This window comes from Embiotoca jacksoni, unplaced genomic scaffold, assembly GCF_022577435.1.
Source record: "Embiotoca jacksoni isolate LCO1_2020_lvr unplaced genomic scaffold, fEmbJac1.0.p SCAF_15, whole genome shotgun sequence".
NCBI lineage: Eukaryota > Metazoa > Chordata > Actinopteri > Embiotocidae > Embiotoca > Embiotoca jacksoni.
This window is the reverse complement of record NW_027185285.1, coordinates 3,061,971-3,080,950: the sequence shown is the minus strand read 5'-3', so window position 1 is coordinate 3,080,950 and position 18,980 is coordinate 3,061,971. Positions and strand designations below refer to the sequence as shown.

Sequence of the window (18,980 nt, the reverse complement as noted above, 5' to 3'; positions counted from 1 at the left end):
ACACACACACACACACACAGTCTTATATCAGCCATTACATATACACTACAGCTCTGCAGTATAAGCATGCATTACAACCTCAAGAGTTTCCAAATAAACCCTCTTGAGGGTACATCTGTAGTGCAGCCGCATTTTCAACTGCGTATCAAAGGGCATGCATTATTAAACAGAAAACAACAATTCGTATAAATACCATGGGTTCACATATATGTGGTGCATTTGTATATATAGCAACAGTTATGTACGGGAATACACAGGCATGATGACAAACACAGCTTAACACACATGAGCAGTCATGCACACATACACTTCCAGCAAATAAGAAGTCCTGACAGTGAGTGAGATGCAGGCACGGAAACAGACACAGGAAAAGAAGCCCACCCTCCAGGCAATGGCAAAATGAAAAAGACTGTCAGGCGCAGTTGCGAGAAATTGGAGGAGGTTCTGCGGTGGAGACTGCCTCTCTGTGTCTCGTCTTTACTCAACTCTGGTTACTATAGGGCCTCTGTTTTCTCTCCATCTAACAGCCTTTTTGATGCTCAATTGCCTCAAACAAGGAAGACAAATGATAAGAAAGGTGCTGACTGACAGACAAAAAAACAACAACCTGCAAGTCACTGCAGGGACCGGCTGCACAAAGACTCACAAATTAAGACATTCAGTCATCCTGATGTATTACTTATGCATGTATGCATAAATAAAATATTACTCCTTTGTTTAATTACATTTTTACGCATTCATTTAAAGATTTTAGGAGTGTACTTAATATGCATTGCATATAATGAAAAATATCAAATATAAAAAGAACTACTACTATAATGTCATTGTTAAGGTTGGCACAGCATCTTCCCGGCTGCAGTCTGTTTGCCACAGTTTACTTTGGAGTGAGTCAAATTTAAGATTCACTCATTCTGAGGCTGCGAAGGAAGGAGAGGGAAAGGTAGTGAGAGCAGGAGCGGAAAGGAAGAGGCGTGGAGTGCCAAGGGATTGGCAGGAGTGACAAGATGTGACAGGGAGCACATTGGCTCGCAGGGTGGTTTGCTGCTTTACACTCCAATCACACAGTCCCCCTTCCTCCCCCCCCGGACATTTTAATCTGATCCTGCCGACCCAAGGAGACGAGAGCACAGCACAACACCGCTCAGAGGGAAAGCGGCGAGATTTCCCTCCCAGACTTTTCCTTCCAGTTACGTGGATGGGTCTTTAATTTCATCATTAAAATGGCTCTTCCTCATCTCATTACATTTCGCATTATATGCTGACTGAGTGTAGATGCAGCGTGAATGAACAGGCCGCCGTGGCCCAGCCTTTGCGTAAACTGTGAGCTGTATGCATGTGCTTGTGCTTGCACGCTGCACAGCACTACTTTTGATTGGATTAGTCAGAGAGACATCCATCCTTTTAGCCTCACCCCTCCTCCTGGTGAGGGGCTGCATTATCGATCCCGAACAGCTCCATTTCCTTTCTGTGTCCAAACTTATTAGATGCTCTGCTTTCATGCAGCCAAGCCTGATCCCTCCATCTTCCTCTTTCCTCTGAAATCCCCACTTCCCTCCTATTTGTCTTTGTCTTTGTTCATCCTCCATCGAGTTCCCTCTCTATCTCTGTCATGTCGTTGTGTTTTCCACCCCGTTGTGTATTTTCCACAAATGTCCTTGTCTTATCTTAATCTACACCCATTTCTATTTTTCTCCCTCTTCTTTATCTTCCATATGACTCTTCCATCCTCCATCTCTCTGCTCTGGTGACTGCTGAAAGCACCACGTCTGTCAATCTCGGACTCTCTCTCGCTCTGTCTCTGTTACTCTTCATACTGAAATGACACCGGAAATGATTTTGAGTAGTAGGAGGGGATCAATTGCCATTAATTGCCTTTAGTGAAGAGTCATTTTTGATGGGGTTGCAAAGAGAAAAGTAATGCAATGGACAAATTATGACTGCAGCTAACTTATGGTGACAGAATGGGCACAACTAATCAAGATATGGACTGTATCAAAGAGTCATTTTTCCTCCAAACACTTTCTCCAACAAGTTTAAGCATAGATGAATGTATTGGTTTAGAAATGTTTTATAAGGGTGGAAGACTTCAGATTACTGTTGAAGGGTAAAAAATAAACCTTGTCTGCCTTAATGCATTTTGAAAAGCTTGCTTGGTCGCAGCATGGATAAACAAAAGCAGACAGAAAGTGCAAGTTCCTTTGCTTGGTCTGAAATATATATGTCTCTGTGTTTCTGCAGGCTCTTTACCCGAGCCCAGAGGAGGGCTGGCAGATCTACAGCTCGGCGCAGGACGCAGATGGGAAGTGTATCTGTACCGTGGTCGCACCAGCCCAGAACATGTGTAATCGCGACCCACGCAGCAGGCAGCTTCGCCAGCTCATGGAGAAGGTGACAGCTGTCAATAACACGCTCACTTTCCAGACACGACCTACACAGACACAGACACACAAACACAAACTGCCACACTGCGCTCGTGTCTGACGCCGTCTGTCACACACAGGCTGCTAAAGTGAACAGTCTTCTTTTACCCCACAGTTGATCAGTCATGCAGACGAACATGACACCAATCAGAAGACGATTTTTGAGCTACACAGCTCCTGAAAGCGAGTGAAGCATAAATCGCATCGAGATGTCCCAAACTTACCCCTGAAATTGGATTCCCTGAACCTTAACCCTATGATGTTTCTTTCACACATATAAATCCATAAATAAAAATCAAGAAAATTAATTGTTTTACAAATCGGTGAAAATGATAAATGCTTTGTTTTCAAGGTTACACAATAAATGCTGCACTTGCCAAATATGGGCTTATTCGGACTTTCTGAAAGTGAAACGTGTCACTCATCACTTTTTTTTTAGCATACTTCTGGTATGCATGATGAGGAAATAAATTCAATGACATAAAAATCATGTACACACAAAAAAAAACAACTTCAAGCAGGCTACACTGTTTCAGCAACCAGACAATAAATCGATGTATTATTTACAGGCCGTGTTATTTGGCTACAGGACAGTGTATGTTAATGCAATTTCCTGCTAGTGTCTAGCGCATTTAACACACACACACACACACACACACACACACACACACACACACACACACACGCACACACACACGCACACACATACACACACACACACACACACACACACACACACACACACACACACACACACACACACACACACACACACGGTATGAGAGAGGAGGAAGAAGAGGACCTCTGCTCACAAGAGATCAGCAGCTGCTTGTTTACACTCCAGATCTGGAGGCATTACAGCTGCATCTTTTTCATTTGTTTTCACAGGTCTTACAAAATTAAATAAAAAAAGCTGAGGAATAATGTTAAATAGATTTAACTGGTCCACTAAGCTGCTGTTCTGAGCTGTGCAGCTCATTCACAGCAGAGATGTTGTTATTTTTTTTATTTTTTTACACAATCAAAACCAGTGAGTAGGTGAAAGAGAGGGTGGAACCACAGAGCAAGTGAAAGCCCTGGAGCAGAGAGTTAGAATAGAGGGGGTGAGGCAGGAGGGGGCTGACATTGATGTGGTCTTGTGAGAAGAGGTGGTGGTAAATTGAGATGCTGAATAGGCTCTGAGGCCCTGATGGATCAATGAGACACCTGAATTCACATATTGCATTCATTCTCATTGAAGTTTGGCTCTTCCCCTGACGGGCTCAGTCTGCTGCCGTTTCAAGCACACTCTCGTACAGACCAAATCCACACTCATCCACACCTTAAAAGAAAAATGTTCCACCTGAAAAGGCAAAGCCTGGCAGAGAAACCGACAAACCTGATAAAGCTAGTCAAAGAAAGTGACTGTTTTTTATTATTTTTTTTATTTGTGTGTAAAGTACATTATATACATCCATTTATATATCCAATGTAGAAAAGTCTCAATTCCAGAGAAGTTAAATATCTGGAAGTATGCCGCTCCATCAAGCAATGCGGCATGACACTCTAAGACTCTGTGAGAAAGCCATACATCAATTCTATGCAGAAACACCGCAGAGTTGTCTGACCCTGAAATCAGCTCACAAAGGAGTGGAAAACGTGTGCTGTGGTCAGATGAATCATGTCAATTTGTCTGTGGCAAAGAGGAAAGGGACCAACACATGCAAACCAAACAAGTGAAAAAGTCAACATCTGCCATGGTATGGGAGAACATCAGTGGCAGCAGCATTGGTGACCTGCACATGCGTGAAAGTACTGATGAAGTGCTGTATATCGGGATTTTAGATACACATGCTGCCATTAAGGCATCTTTTCCCGGGAAGTACACACTGTTATTTAAGCAAGATAATGCCGGGTCTTTTTCAGCATGTGCTACATCAGCATGACTTCATAAACACGGAGTATGTGGGCTTCACAGCCTGCCTGCAGTCCAAATCGGTCTCCTCCTGAAAATGTAAAGCGCATCATGAAGAGGTGGATCAGATATATAGGCGACCTCGAACTGTTGAGCTGCAGAAGTCTTAAATCAAACAAGAATGGACAAAAACTTTCACTTGTAAAACCTAGGCAATCAGTAGTCTACGTTTCCAATTGAATACAAAGTGTAATTAAAAGGAAAGAAAATGTAATACAGTGGTAAGCATGCCACTGTCCTAGGTTTTCTTTTTGTTTCATAAAAGATTTTTGGGGAAATGTTTTCATGTCAGTGCTGCTTCAAAGCAAGTTGGTAGATTGAACACACGTTGAATTCCTTAAAATTTCAGCTGTTCTGAAAAAAAATATTAGTGCTTGTACATGTGTCTACTGGCTCATGTGTCAGCCATTAAAATGCAATACATGATAGGAAATAAGGCTTAAGAAAATACCACAGAGTAAACTCTTCACCTCTCTGACACAGTCAACAAAAAACAGAATACTTTCAGCTTTGCAAGCATAATATTGTTGTATTGCTATTTACATATAGTGTGGGTGTTTGAGCTTCCATGTCTATAGTCAGTACATGCACACTGTTTGCAAGTCACCAGTTATTAGAGCCAAGCGCTCCCATCTATTACAGTCCAGTCTAATGAGGACACCGGGGGTCAGCACTATCTGAGCTGCACACAAGTCAAAGCCGCAATTTAAAAGACAACGTGTGAGTCTTTGTGTTGTGAGCACATAACAGTTCCACGCCCACCGACACGTCCTCATTTGAACCCCGAGCATGTTTGAGCTTGGGGGATTGTTTGAGTGGACCAGATCCACAAAAGCTTTCCCCGACACAGAAAGCCAAGGATACGCTAACAATGTCAAAACTGCCCTGTGTTCAAAGAATGCAAAGCAGCCTTGTGCAAAACCTCTATTCAGCTTTCTGTAAAGGCAGACAAAACGCCATCCGAAGCAGAGCTAACCCTGAAGGACGGCGGTGCGCGAACGCTCACAGCAGACTTCTGAACATCTCATTCCCTTTTGACCTCTCCGTCTGTCTGACTGAGTCGAGATGAGATAAAATGAGAGATGAGGGCACCGTCACGCATTATAGGGATTTGGTTCAGAGTGAGTCATCTCACTGGACATGAAGCAGACGCACCTGCAATGAAATCTGGGACAGCGATGGTGGGGAGAATCTTATGTGACCAGAGTGAAACGCCGGTTGTTTGTGGATCAGTTACGACAGCTCAGAGGATGGAGCAGTCCCAGCTGCCACCACGGCCCTGGAGGATGGTGACACTGCATTTGTTTAGACTCCAGGCTGCTGGAACATTTTGCACTCACACGTTCCTCCAACTATTCCATATGTGCTGCTGTCAAACAAGTTTTAATTTGTAAAGAAAATATTTTCTGACCAAAGTATTCCCTGGCCAGTTCATGAAGCATGTGGGAGACGAGCTGAGTGTAGAAACTTGAAGGCTGGACAGTAATTGAGGGGGTTGTCAAAGTGTAGGCAAGCAAGGCATTTGGTACAAAACAGACTTCATGCCAAACTATGACCTTTGAGAGTTGGTTTTGTTTTTGTTTTTGTTCGGAGCGATATGAATAAATATCTTTTGTGTGCTCAGAGTTTTGAAGGTGCAATTCTGCGCGGGCGGGCGTCTGTTCGTGTGGGTAGCTGGACATATGTACACGTGCGTCTCCTATACGCACCACAGCCCCGTAACATTTGTCAATGTTCAGATGATTTCTGGCCAGTTCAGAGCAACGTGCAGGAGATGAGGGGGTGTATGAAGCAGTAGGCTGGTTATGCAGCAATAGAGTGGGCTATCAAAGAGTGAACAAGCTGAGTACTTAGTAAAAATTAAACAGGGCAGAACTGAGATTCTATAAACGCCTACTTAACAGCATGTTTGCTCCTACATGAGGTTCATTCTGTTTGTATGTATCCATTGACTTGTGTACACTATCATAATCATAATCTGGGCTAACTGTGCTTATTTTGATAGTTGTGGCAATATATATGCAAACCACTTGAACCTGTTGACTTTTAATCTATAATGTGTACTGTAAATATATGTTCATGTATTATCCAGATAGACTTACTGTGCTGCTTTATCAAACTTCTCACATTTCATCTGTATTATTTCTGCTTAATTGTTTCTTCTTTTCATTTGTATTAATATCTTTGCATTTTTAGGGAGATATCTTTTAGTTTTAAATTATTTGAACTAAGGGCATTTATGATTTTTTTTTTTTCCATAAATCAAGGTATTAGTTGAGATTTTACAGGCTATTCTACAGTCCACTCATTGCTTATGTACAGTAGGACATTGGGTGTAATTTTCCCTCTTTCACCTTCCTTATACAAGTATGAAGTTAGAGATTTACATTTTTATTTCAATGCAAAAATACAAGACAACTGCACAATCTTCTTTCAGTGTAGCAAATCTGAGAAGATATCACATTTCTTTATATAACTTGACATTTTGCAATGAGGAATTACATAGGATAAATGCATTGAGGACACTTTTTTTCCCTCCTGTAACTGCTTATTTCTGGGAAGCTGAAATGTATTGCAACCATGGACTCTGGACTATATTGAAGAGAAAACCTAAAGGCTGAAAAACACATCCACAACTGAAGGCTCAAATGAGTTTTCTGTCAGCCATGTTATTCTTAGGTAAAATAATCAAAGCCTTCAGATATGTTGGCAGGTGATGCATTTAAATGTTACGGCTATTTCCGCCAAAAGCAGAAAGGCAGTGTCCGATTTGAAACAACACTACCCTGTCGAAATTCAAGTAATACACAAGTAAGAGTCCGAACATGTAAGAGTACTATATGTTAGGTTGGAACACAATTATGATAGACTTAAAAGCATCAGGTTTGTTTTAGTTGATCCATGGAGTGGATAGCGATAATGAAAATGACCGTTGAATGGGTACTAAATAAGGGGTGACCAGACACTTTGGGTATAACCAGAGACAAAACATATCCTTCCTTTAAGTTTAAACGTTTGTATTAACTAAAGAAACTGTGTGTTTGTTTGCGTGACAGGTTCAGAACATCAGCCAGTCAATGGAAGTGCTGGACCTGCGGACTTACAGAGACCTACAGTACGTGAGGAACACTGAGAGTCTAATGAAAGTGGTGGATGGAAAGCTGAAGGTGGCCTCTGAAAATCCCCGCAGCCTCAATCCAAAGGGTTTTCAGGTAATTGGCTGGCTGTCACCTCCTGTACAGTGGTGTGTGTTTATTACTGTCGCGTGAACACAAATACTGTTGACGTGGCACTCCCTGCCCAACTTTACCAGATGCATTGCAGTCTTGTTCGCTCTTCACAGATGATAAAATTGTGTGACTCACAATAGACTGCCATATAAACATAGGTACACAAATTCATTTCAAGAACTATTGTATCTGAGCAGTTGAGTCACTCATAGAGGAAATCTGAGTAAATTCACATGCTCTTCAATTATTAAATCCCTGAACCATTCCTGTTTTTACATCCTTTCCTCTCTCTCTCTCTTCACTCAGCCTCCCTTCCTTCTCTCTATACTTACCATTCTGGGGTGTGCTTAGATAACAAGCACATATATTCACATTTATCTCAACCTTATCTCTCCACAAGCTAAGGCTTAGCTGCCATTATCAGTGGGCCTTTTTGTCTTCCTGTCAACAGCCTGTCTTGCCCCAGCTTTCTCCACATTTCTCACACTGTTACAGATATTAGATGGACCATAAAATAGTTTGATTAAAAGATGCCATGATAAATGCTAAGTGTGCTTTAATGCTGGGTCCGGGCCTCAGCACCGGGACAGGCACGAATGGCTGTGTTTTGCTTTCACTGTGTTTTATGAAAGCCATTTCGATAAGGGTAATGAAGATGTTTGTGAAATTAGCCAATTCATCAGTACAACCTGAGATGACTAAAATATGCAAAATGGAAAGCATTATATATCCAGCTTTATCTGAATGCAAATCTGTTATCCGACAAAGAGGAAAAAAAATAAAAAAGGAAGATTTGACCAGAGCAGGTTGGCTGATGAATGCGCACAGTTTAAAGTTGCCATAGGCAGAGCGCAGGAGATTAACGAGAGTGAATTTTCGCGGCATGAAAAAGTGAAAATGAGATTTATGATGTGGCGCCACAGGGCTGAGAGCTGCTCCATCTCCAGATTTACGATAAACCTTAACACGGAGGAAACAGCCCCTCCTGTGGCGGCCACACTTTATTGATACACCTATTTCTCTCTTGAGCCCTCTACTTTCAGCCTGGTTCTCCTGCTGCTCCCTGAACTCCTACCAAAGGACACATTGTTCTTTTTTACTTTTAAATACACTAGTCAAACTCCGAGTTTACAGCGGCACATTCTTATTTTAGGTGAAATTCAATCGCGTAAAACAGACGGCAGTAAACAGACGTTTGGACAAATTGAAAGTAATGTCCTAATTAAGTGGCTCTCCAATCAACACAAAGACTTAGGAATAAATTTGTCATAAAAAGAAGCCTGATGAAGAAAAAAAAAAAAAAAAAAGGAGCAAGCCACACAAGGTAAAGTGCATAAATATTAGGAGACAAAGTGATTTGCAAAGCAGATAAAAGGAAAGAGACATCCAATTTCGGCGAGTAGACCCACAATGTCAGGAATACACTTAGCCTTTATTAAAGGTCATTAGAAATCCAGTGCTAATGGGGTTGAACGGATGAGCCAGCACCAAGCCACAGGATAAGCGAAAAGCAAACAAACTGACAAGAGCTCCTGCTTGAAACGGAAGCTACAAACCAGAAATAGCCAGTGAAGCTTGAAGAGCTAGCTCTTCTGCACACAATCTCCTGTACTGACCGGCACAGTCAACCGGGTCCCCTATCCTTATTATCCTCCAAGGGTTTAATCGTCATCACCCTTTTTCTTTTCCATGTGTCTTTCTCTGTGATAACTTTCTCAGGAGTTGAAAGATAAGGTGACCCAGCTGCTTCCCCTACTGCCAGTGCTAGAACAGTACAAAGCTGACGCCAAGATGATCCTGCGTCTTCGGGAGGAGGTGAGGAATCTGTCCTTGGTGCTTATGGCCATCCAAGAAGAGATGGGGGCCTACGATTACGAGGAGCTGCGCCAGAGAGTCCTGCTACTGGAGACCAGGCTCCACTCCTGCATGCAGAAACTAGGTATAAAATATATGTGAAAAGCTGTGGGCGGGTGTGGTCACTGTTAATTACTTTGAAATTAATTATCAAATATCATTACAGCATTTAAACAATTAAAAGTTTGACAACAGCAGTGCAGAAAGGAATCGATGATTAAATTAGAATAATCAATGGTCAAAACTCTGTTGCATACGTACAACATTTCCACTTTGCTCTGAGCTTGAATTATCTGCATAAATTGAGAAAATTTGGCCTAGAAGGTTTAAATGAATGATTGATTGTGTTCTCATGTAATGTGATATACATACATATATATATATATATATATATATATATATATATATATATATATATATATATATATATACACATATATATGTGTGTATATATATATATATGTGTGTGTATATATGTGTGTGTGTGTGTATATATATATATATAAACCGATGACTTAACAAAAAAGAGTTTAGCCTCTCACTCCTTAGTGTTTTGATAATGTCTTACATTGGGTTTAAACACCACAGATAACTAATCAATCAATTAACTAAATAATAATTTGTATATATATTTTTATAGATGAAATTAAGTGCTTTACAAAACTGGGTAAAAAAGTAGTAAATATGACAAGACAAGGGTGAAAACAAGCATCTCACAAAAATGCAGCAAAATATACGAGAACATTTAAAATATGCATTACTTCACATCAGTCAATGAATAAATCAGTACATTTTTGTGTATCACATTTCAAAATGCAACACTGGACGTAGTTCAGATGCACACTTGAAAATGGAAAGGCTAAAGATTAATGTACAAAACATAGACATTTGCCTTACTGAACAAGACTACATGAAAAGTATATGGCTGTAACAGGCTTTTAATTTGAAATAAGGACTTTTAATTTGAAACAGAGGAAATCTCAGCATTCAACCAACCAATGGTGTCACTTTGATCACTCACTCACTCACTCACTCAGTTCATAGGGCTGACCTCTCGCAGTACATCCATCCATCCATTATCTATACCCGCTTTATCCTGAACAGGGTTCTCGCAGTACAGCCAAACAATATTTAATAAAAGCAGAAATAAAAAGGTATTTTAATGCATACATAAAGAAGTCCCATTGAAAAAAACTTAGCGGCTAAACCCATGCCCAACGGAATCACATGTTTCAGAACCAGTACACAAGTGGAGCAGAAAAGAGTGTGATCCTACAAACATCTGTGTGGTGTGTGTCCTCTCGAGTATGCAGTATAGGCATGCATGCCTTCTTACCTCTTCCTCTACTTTGACTTTCAGGCTGTGGGAAACTCACTGGCGTCAGTAATCCCATCACTGTACGTGCATCAGGGTCAAGGTTCGGCTCCTGGATGACAGACACAATGATACCCAGCTCAGACAACAGAGTGAGTTTTCAATCCCTACTACATACTTTATAGTTCCAACAAACACAGGATGATGTAGGATTAACTGAACATAAAGGATAACCAAGGTCAATCAAACTCTATCAACTGCTCAATGGAAAAAAAAAAAAAAAAAAAGATCCTTCACAGCAGTGCTGGCATGGTACCTCGATGGCTGACTGACTGTTTTGCGAGATATATGGGAACGCAAAGCTGAGTCACTGATGGATAGCATCTCTTTCCCTCCTCCCTGTCTTCCTCTGTCACTACAACTCCAGCTGATTAATCACTTCATCATCAGTGGAGAAATGAATGAGTTGTTTGGGCTAAAGTTTTCTAAATCACCTGGGTAATTACCAGGAGTGTGCCGAGATGCTCTGGACCTGGATGATATAGTAGTGACTTCAGCTGATTAGAGATGACATGCGGTTTTCATATGGGCAGTCACATGGTGTGAAGCAGCAGGAGAAGGGCACGAGAAAAAGGAAAGGACCTGTGGGATATGGTGAATGAGGGAAATGCTGGTGTTGTACAAGCAGAGCAGTGGATTATTAGCTATCTGTAGGGGCGAATGGAAACTGATGAAGTTTGAGAGGAGAGATGAGGTTGGCCTTTTTCTTCTCTACAATGAATCATAACAGGCTTAAGAGATACTGCAGACAGAAAAGGTCAATTTCTGTGATTGAATGCCCTGATCTTTGTCTTTAATCACTTGACTTGTTGAGATCATATTAGATCAAGCTTAACATAAATTTATCATTGTATTAAAACCCAGATACATCAACAATACCACATCAACATCCACAGGAATCATCATAATGTTATTCGGGAAACCCCATTGTCGCCAAACAGACGAGAGAAGGAAACATGTCTAAATGTGCTGTAGAGCTTCTGCCTGGCTCAGCTCCTGCCTCCTGCTCAGCTCAAGGGACTCATTTAGCAAGCGCAGGAGAAACAATGCTTAATGCTCCATAATCTCCCCTCCTCCATAATTCAGCTGCTGTACCTCACCACCCACAGCTCCTCCCAAACCCTTCCTCTCCTTCCACTGCAATTGAAAAGTCAAAACTTCAGAAATAGGCAAGACGGGGACAAAATACAAAAAGATGAAAAGTGGCACACAAAAAAAAAACTGAAAGAAAGCAACATCTTAGCAAAGCTCTCTGATATGTTAAGGACAAAATAAATATCTTCGCCGACCACAATTTAATTGAATCAATTAAAAGCTGAACTGTTCCTCAGCGGAGGCACAGAGGGAATAAGATGGGACGTGCAGTCAGAGAAGGGCCATGTCAGTGCAGAGATCCGCTGAGAGTGCTCGAGGAAAAAGATAGAGTTGCTAAATGGATTGATTTTCTGTAAATGTGGACTGGAAAGGGCAGGGAGCACAAGCAGTGGTTGACTGCAAAGCGCTGGCAACATCTTCACTCCCACATGCAGGAGAGATTAATACCTCTGCACGCACATGCAAGTACGCATAACTGCGCGAAGGCGAACACTCAAACAAGTACATTTACCAGATACGCTCAACATTCTTACTTTGCTCTGGGCTTTGCTACCAGCAATAACAAAACATCACTTACAGTGTTCTTGCAGTAAGGTGTACCAACTGTAACACAACAATATTCTCTGATAACCTTTAGATCTTCCCGTTAGCTCCTTTAAATTATCACGACCCAGCTTGTAAGGCCATGACACTGATGGAAGCATTCTGTTTGCAACTTCAAAACAAAGTAATTCATTAGACAACTCCAAAGACAAACTTAAGTGACATGACCCAAAGAGACACCGAGTAGACACCAGCCTCCCAGAGGGGATAAAAGGGGAAAGCAGAGGAGCCAGAGCATCAGCGAGAGTCTTGGAGGCAAACAGACTTATAGAGAACTGTCATATAGGGGAGGCCAATCCTTTGATTGAATGGGGGAGACCAAGCAATCAGGACAAACCTGAAGAGAAGCACACCACTAGAGACAGAGGCTGCTTTTGGATTGTCTACTTTGTCCACTATGCAGTACGCTATATAGTAGACAATTGGCCAATCCAAATGCAGCGAGAGAAAGGAAGACCAGTATTACAAGCTAAAGCAACCAATTCTCTGCCCCAAAACAAGCAGACATGAATCAGATCGGCAGGAAATGTCAGGGCTCGTCATGAGTTTGACGTCTTTTTTTTTAAATAGGATTCGTATTTCTTTTATCCACAGGTGTGGTCCATGGATGGTTACTTCAAGGGACGACGTGTCCTGGAATATCGCACAATGAATGATTTCATGAAGGGCCAGAACTTTGTGCAGCACTTGCTGCCTCACCCTTGGGCTGGCACTGGCCACGTGGTCTACAATGGCTCACTGTACTACAACAAGTACCAGAGTAACATTATCATCAAGTACCACTTCCGTTCTCGGAGTGTGCTGGTGCAGCGCAGTCTGAGTGGGGCCGGCTACAACAACACCTTTCCCTACTCCTGGGGAGGCTCCTCTGACATCGACCTCATGGCGGATGAGAACGGCCTGTGGGCTGTTTACACCACCATCCCCAATGCTGGGAACATTGTCATCAGCCGCCTGGAGCCCCAGAGTCTGGAGGTGCTGCAGACCTGGGACACGGGCTTTCCCAAGCGCAGTGCTGGAGAGTCTTTTATGATCTGCGGTACACTATATGTCACCAACTCCCATCTGGCTGGTGCTAAGATTTACTTTGCCTATTACACCAACACATCAAGCTATGAGTACACAGACATCCCCTTCCACAATCAATACTCCCACATCTCCATGATGGACTATAACCCCAGGGAGAGGGTCCTGTATACCTGGAACAACGGACATCAAGTGCTCTACAATGTCACACTCTTCCAGGTTATTAAGACTTCTGGGGACTGAGGGCCGTCAGACTGGCCCACTCAAATAATGCTGTGGTCATTGTTCGGGAGGGACAAGGGAGCTGGGTGGAGGTGGGTACAGCTTGTGGGAGGAGTGGGTTGGGGGCTTCAGTGTATGGGCATAGGCTTGGATTTTTTTTAAGAATTTCAATCTTCATAGAGTGCTATTATTCACATTCTCAAAAATCACTCCGCCAGTAAGGTCGGTAAAGAAAAAAGACTGAGCGCTTCTCTTTTCTTTTTCTTTTTTTCTGTGATGAGTAAGCATGGTTCTTTTTATTTGTGATGAGAAAAATAAATATTCTCTTTACCATTTAAGACTTTGTATTTCATTGTTGCTTTCATTTCAAAAAGACCTTCACAGCAATATGAAGAGGTGAACAACTTGTAAAAACACTATAAAAACCTGTCCTAAAACTTGGAAGGCACAAATAGGTGTTACATTTCTTTTGAAATTGTCATGAACGTTTCTTTTATTTCTCCTTGTTGGAGGGGATATGCCAGCGCGCTCTCATTTCCAGCATATCATATACTGCCATTTTCACAGCCATTGACAGAGAAATACGAACAAGGTGTCCTTTGGCGTCGACATCTTGACCACCCAGGTCAAAAACAGAGGTCATGAGGCAGAGTAGAAAGAGTTACAAAGTCCAGGTAGGGGAGGTCGTGGGTAGTTGGATGGATGTTTGAGTTTACAAGAAAGCAAAAGTCAGCATGTATTTCTTTCAAGTAACATAAGCAAGTTCCTTACATAACATATCTAACTCACCTAACGTACGTAACATTACGAATATAAAATTACTTGTTTTAACCCAATGATCTCTGGCAAACCCTAACCAGGTACTTTTGGTGCCTAACCTTAACTAAATTGCCACCATGCCACATCCTCCCAAACCATGATCTTTTTCTAAACCTACCTATATTTACCAACATGATTTTTGGGTGCTTAAACCTGAGAGACCTTGTGTGGATATATGAGACACCAAAGGGCACTTTGTGTGTACCTCGTGAGATGCCAGCAGGCTGTAACAAAGCATCAGTATTTGGGTTTGGATATGCAAAGATTTATTCCTTGTTGTTCACTAAAACCTAACTGAGATACAAAACAATACAAAATAATTATTTAGAATAAAGTTGAAGCATTTTTTTTGTTTTTATTATTATCATGAAATCTAAAATCCTTAAAAAAAAACAGAAGAAATGCTAAACGGCATAATAATTTGAATAATACTGGAATCATTATATATATTTTGCTAATAGTGAGTGGCTATTATTGCAGCCAAATCATTAAATGATGAGGGGACAGCATGTGAATACTGACGAGGCAATCTCTGGAGCTACATTAAACCATATCTTTGAAAATATATTTTTTCAATCTAAAAAGCTGGGCCATAAGGTTCTGTGCGTTCTGGGTAATAAAGTGGTATGCTTCTACATACTGGAAGTGTTGAATTTAACTGCAACAGCCATCACTTACATTTGATTTTACCAAGGTGAATTGTAAGTGAAAGCAAAACATCTGGTAAAAGAAGCAGGTGGTGGTGTGAGAGGTTGAGAAGAACACAGGGAGAGAGAGACAAAACGTAAATGGCATTTACATTTGAGCAGAGAAATGTCACTTCGCAGTGATTGTTGCTTGTAAAGCTCCAATCTTCTTTAATCTTGTTAGTTGCGCAGCTTTTCTCAGGTGCTTTCTGCAGACAAATGCTCAAACACAGGGCACACAGTGGGATACCGCTCACACCAAATTCTCTGCAGACCTTTCATTGCATTCGTTTCATTATTTACTATTGAAAATATTCCTTAAGCTATATTGCCATTTTCTGCTTTGGAAAAAACAAGACAATAGCCCACATGTGCTGTCATTTCATTCCTTTGATTTCTAAGGCTTGGTGGACACAGAAGACATAAGATAAAATAGCAAGTTCCACTTTCCTTGTCCTTCGTTACCATGGTGATCCTATTCATCCTAGATGACCTTTCTATCAATAAGTGCTGTGCTGAAAGAACCCTGATGAGTTCATACACAGTAGAGGCTGACATTTAAAGTACAATGCAATACACAACAATACAGACCATCCACCAATATCCAATAGAAAAAGTGCTCTATAACTACCCTTTATAGGGGAAAATAAATGTTATGGAGTTAACTATTTTAATTTCAAATGTAGTTACACTTTAGAGGTAAGTGGTTAACAAACCTATAGGTAATTAATAGTAGCTGAATGTGCTCTCTAAAACAAATCCATCCCTCTCTTCGCTTTCTCAGCCGATTTTAATTTTCTTCACAGCCCAGTCAGCTGCAAAGAAAAAATTGCACAGCCTATCCTGAATATACAGGCAATTATAAAACAAGGCAAAAGGTTGCTCATTGTAAAAAGAAGCATTTCAGAGATCATCATTTATTTTTACCAGAACACAACGGTATTTAATGTAAGGCATGACTGCCTATGGCCATGACTGGTTAAGATAGACCTGATACTTTTCTGCCAACAAACCTTTCTCTTTAGCAGTGAGCAGAGAAGGAAACAATGACTGCACAGAGAAAAAGCAACCTCTGCAATCAAACAAAGTAAGAAATAAAAACCTGAGACTAGAGAGAGGCATTAATCTGAGAAATGTGAAAGGTACATCGATCCATTCACATCCACATTCTTCTCATTTAAGACCTGCAACTAAATGGATTCTAGAACAGGTACAAATAGAACCAATATTTAAAAAAATGGCATTCACTTCAACGACGCATTTTGTTACAATAAAAAATAAGTTATTTTGCACTCTCCCACACCGTCAAATTTCTTAAGCAGTATTGCTTCTTCACTTTTAATCATTTTTCTTACATATGCATGGTGGCGAGACAGAAACAGAAAAATGCTACAGTATTATCAAGTACTTCAGAAAAAATGTTATTGAATTTTCAGTTTAAATTACTGAAATCAGTTGTTGATACCAGCTACAACCATCCCCCCCCCCCCCCCCTACTTATGAGGCGAACATTAGCTTTGTAAGCACCAGTGAGTGATGTTGGGTAAGCCAACGCTCAGACCAAGGTCCAGTGCAAGAAGTGATAACAATGATGTACATCAGGGGTGTGATGAACAGCATCAAATCATTACATTACAAATCATTTTTCATTTAAAACGCTAATTTTTGAATAATAACAAATATTGCTTTTGTCATTGTTCAGCCCAACTTTTAGGGCATTTTCCCACCTGAAAGTCCAGATCAAGGTCCGAACCAAAGTTCATATTTTTGTTACATTGTATACATTTGATCCGTGATCAGTTTTGGCTTCACATTGTAATTTTGTGTTGGCACTGCAGAAATGCATGATATACCAATACGTCCTGTTGTCAGAACCTACGTGGGCTGGGTCTGACATTGACTAGTTTGTAGACTGGCATGTATCGGACACCAATTTATTGTGAATTTGGCCGATAGCATTTTTTGTTTGAATGAGAAAAATCTCGCAATGATATTATTATCATTATTATGGCATTACTACCATCAGACCAAGTTACAGTGAAACACTTTGTGTGCTATTGGGTCTCATTTTCATTTCCGCTTCCATTCCAGTACTTTTTCTTCCTCTACTGTTAAATGGATGGCAATAGCCTGCCTCAACTTCCTGTTATTGGTCTGAGCGTCCTAACCATCCAAAAATGGTTTTCACACTGCAAACGCACCAAACTTTGAATCTGTTGGATCTGGACAGAGACAAATTTTTATGGTTGGATTAAATTTTTATCCTTTGGTCCGAGGCACCTTTCACACTTGCTGTTTTAGTTTGGACCAAACTGAAAAGTCTGAAGGTCCAGACCGAACAAGGTAGGTTGAGTAAGAGTTAATATCAGCAATTTCGGTTAAATGGCTTGAAGGAAAATGTGGTGTTAAGGTCAAAATGACCAAACTCTTGAAGTGAAAAAAGTTGCTGACATAAAATAACAATGATTAGCTTTTGGTTTCATACCGCCTCACAGACGATTATGATAATTGGGACAATACTGATATGAAGAAAGCTTAAAGTTTCACACAGTATAAAAGTTAAGAGCTAAGCTGTGTCATGTGTGGTCAAACGTGGAAGAAACTGCTGTTTGTTTACACTGATAGACTCTCAGCCATTCCTTCAGTTTAATTTTTCATTGTTGTAAGGGTCAGCAGTGACTTTGCCAAAACATTTCCTTAAAGCAGAGTTGTGCAGTTCTCTTGGGAAAGCAAAAGAAGCAACTCTGAAGGTGGCCTGAATAATAAGTAACCAATACAGAATTGTTATGTGTTGGATGTATTAACCTACAGAAATCTCTCAGCCTGAGCAGCCCACATTAATGCAGAGCTTAAATCTAAAAGGAACAATAGACTACAGTGTAGCTCGACTGGCTTGATTTACTTAAAGTGGCTATGAGCATGCATTCTCACATGCACTTGAGCTGATTGAGTGCAGGTGGCAACGATAGCGCTGCTTTGATAGAGTGCATGGGGTGAGATTCATAGGCAGGAGCCGAGCTGCAGACAGCAACACAAGAATTAAGAAGCAAACCCAGTTCCCACTTTAATCATGTAGCTATCCTCGCGAAGAAGGGTTTGTTTTGATGGAAACAATCATCTGTGTGAGTGCAGCTGGTCCTGAGATACCACTCTTTGATTAAACTGTACCGTATAAGCAGAGTACATCTGCCTTCTACCCCTTCTGTTCATCCAGTAGTTACACATCTTCTGACAGGACTTGGATCATAAATGGCCCCAGTCTTGATCCATAAGTCTTCTAATTCTTCATCTTTCCTTCACTGAACCTCTTTGCATCACTTTCCTCATTAATTGTGAGTTCAGTTGCACTTTGAACAACAACTTCTCTTCTTCACATTCACAATAAACAAACTTTTCCTCAAGCCCCTGCCCCTCGAGGTGACACACAAGCCCTCTGAACAGGGCTTTGAACATTTGTTTCTTCATGATTAAACATAACTTGCACTCAGTTTCCTTATTTTCCTCCACATTTCATATTCATCTTGAACTCAAAGGATGCAAAGGTGTCAGGGTGTAGAGATGGAATAACAGGTTAGCATGAGAGAGGGTAAATTTACTCGCTTCCTTAGAGAACCCTGCTCATTAATTGGCTCTTTAATTGTGTTTTGAGCTTTCATTGATTCAGCACCCGCAACCCCAATCTCATTAGGTGCTGTT

The 18,980-nt window shown here is 41.0% G+C and overlaps 1 protein-coding gene across 2 annotated transcripts in view; it reads left to right on the top strand.

Moving 5' to 3' along the window:
• The window catches only part of olfm2a (olfactomedin 2a), a 43,140-nt gene extending 29,023 nt beyond the window's left edge, over nucleotides 1–14,117 (top strand). For both annotated transcript variants that reach the window (XM_069148860.1, XM_069148859.1), the window contains exons 2-6: nucleotides 2,239–2,388; nucleotides 7,431–7,586; nucleotides 9,324–9,543; nucleotides 10,819–10,925; nucleotides 13,126–14,117. In XM_069148860.1, coding sequence (XP_069004961.1) covers nucleotides 2,239–2,388; nucleotides 7,431–7,586; nucleotides 9,324–9,543; nucleotides 10,819–10,925; nucleotides 13,126–13,800 — 1,308 coding nt within the window. In that variant the 3' untranslated portion in view covers nucleotides 13,801–14,117. The remainder of the gene's footprint in view (nucleotides 1–2,238; nucleotides 2,389–7,430; nucleotides 7,587–9,323; nucleotides 9,544–10,818; nucleotides 10,926–13,125) is intronic.
• Nucleotides 14,118–18,980: the final 4,863 nt, after the last annotated feature.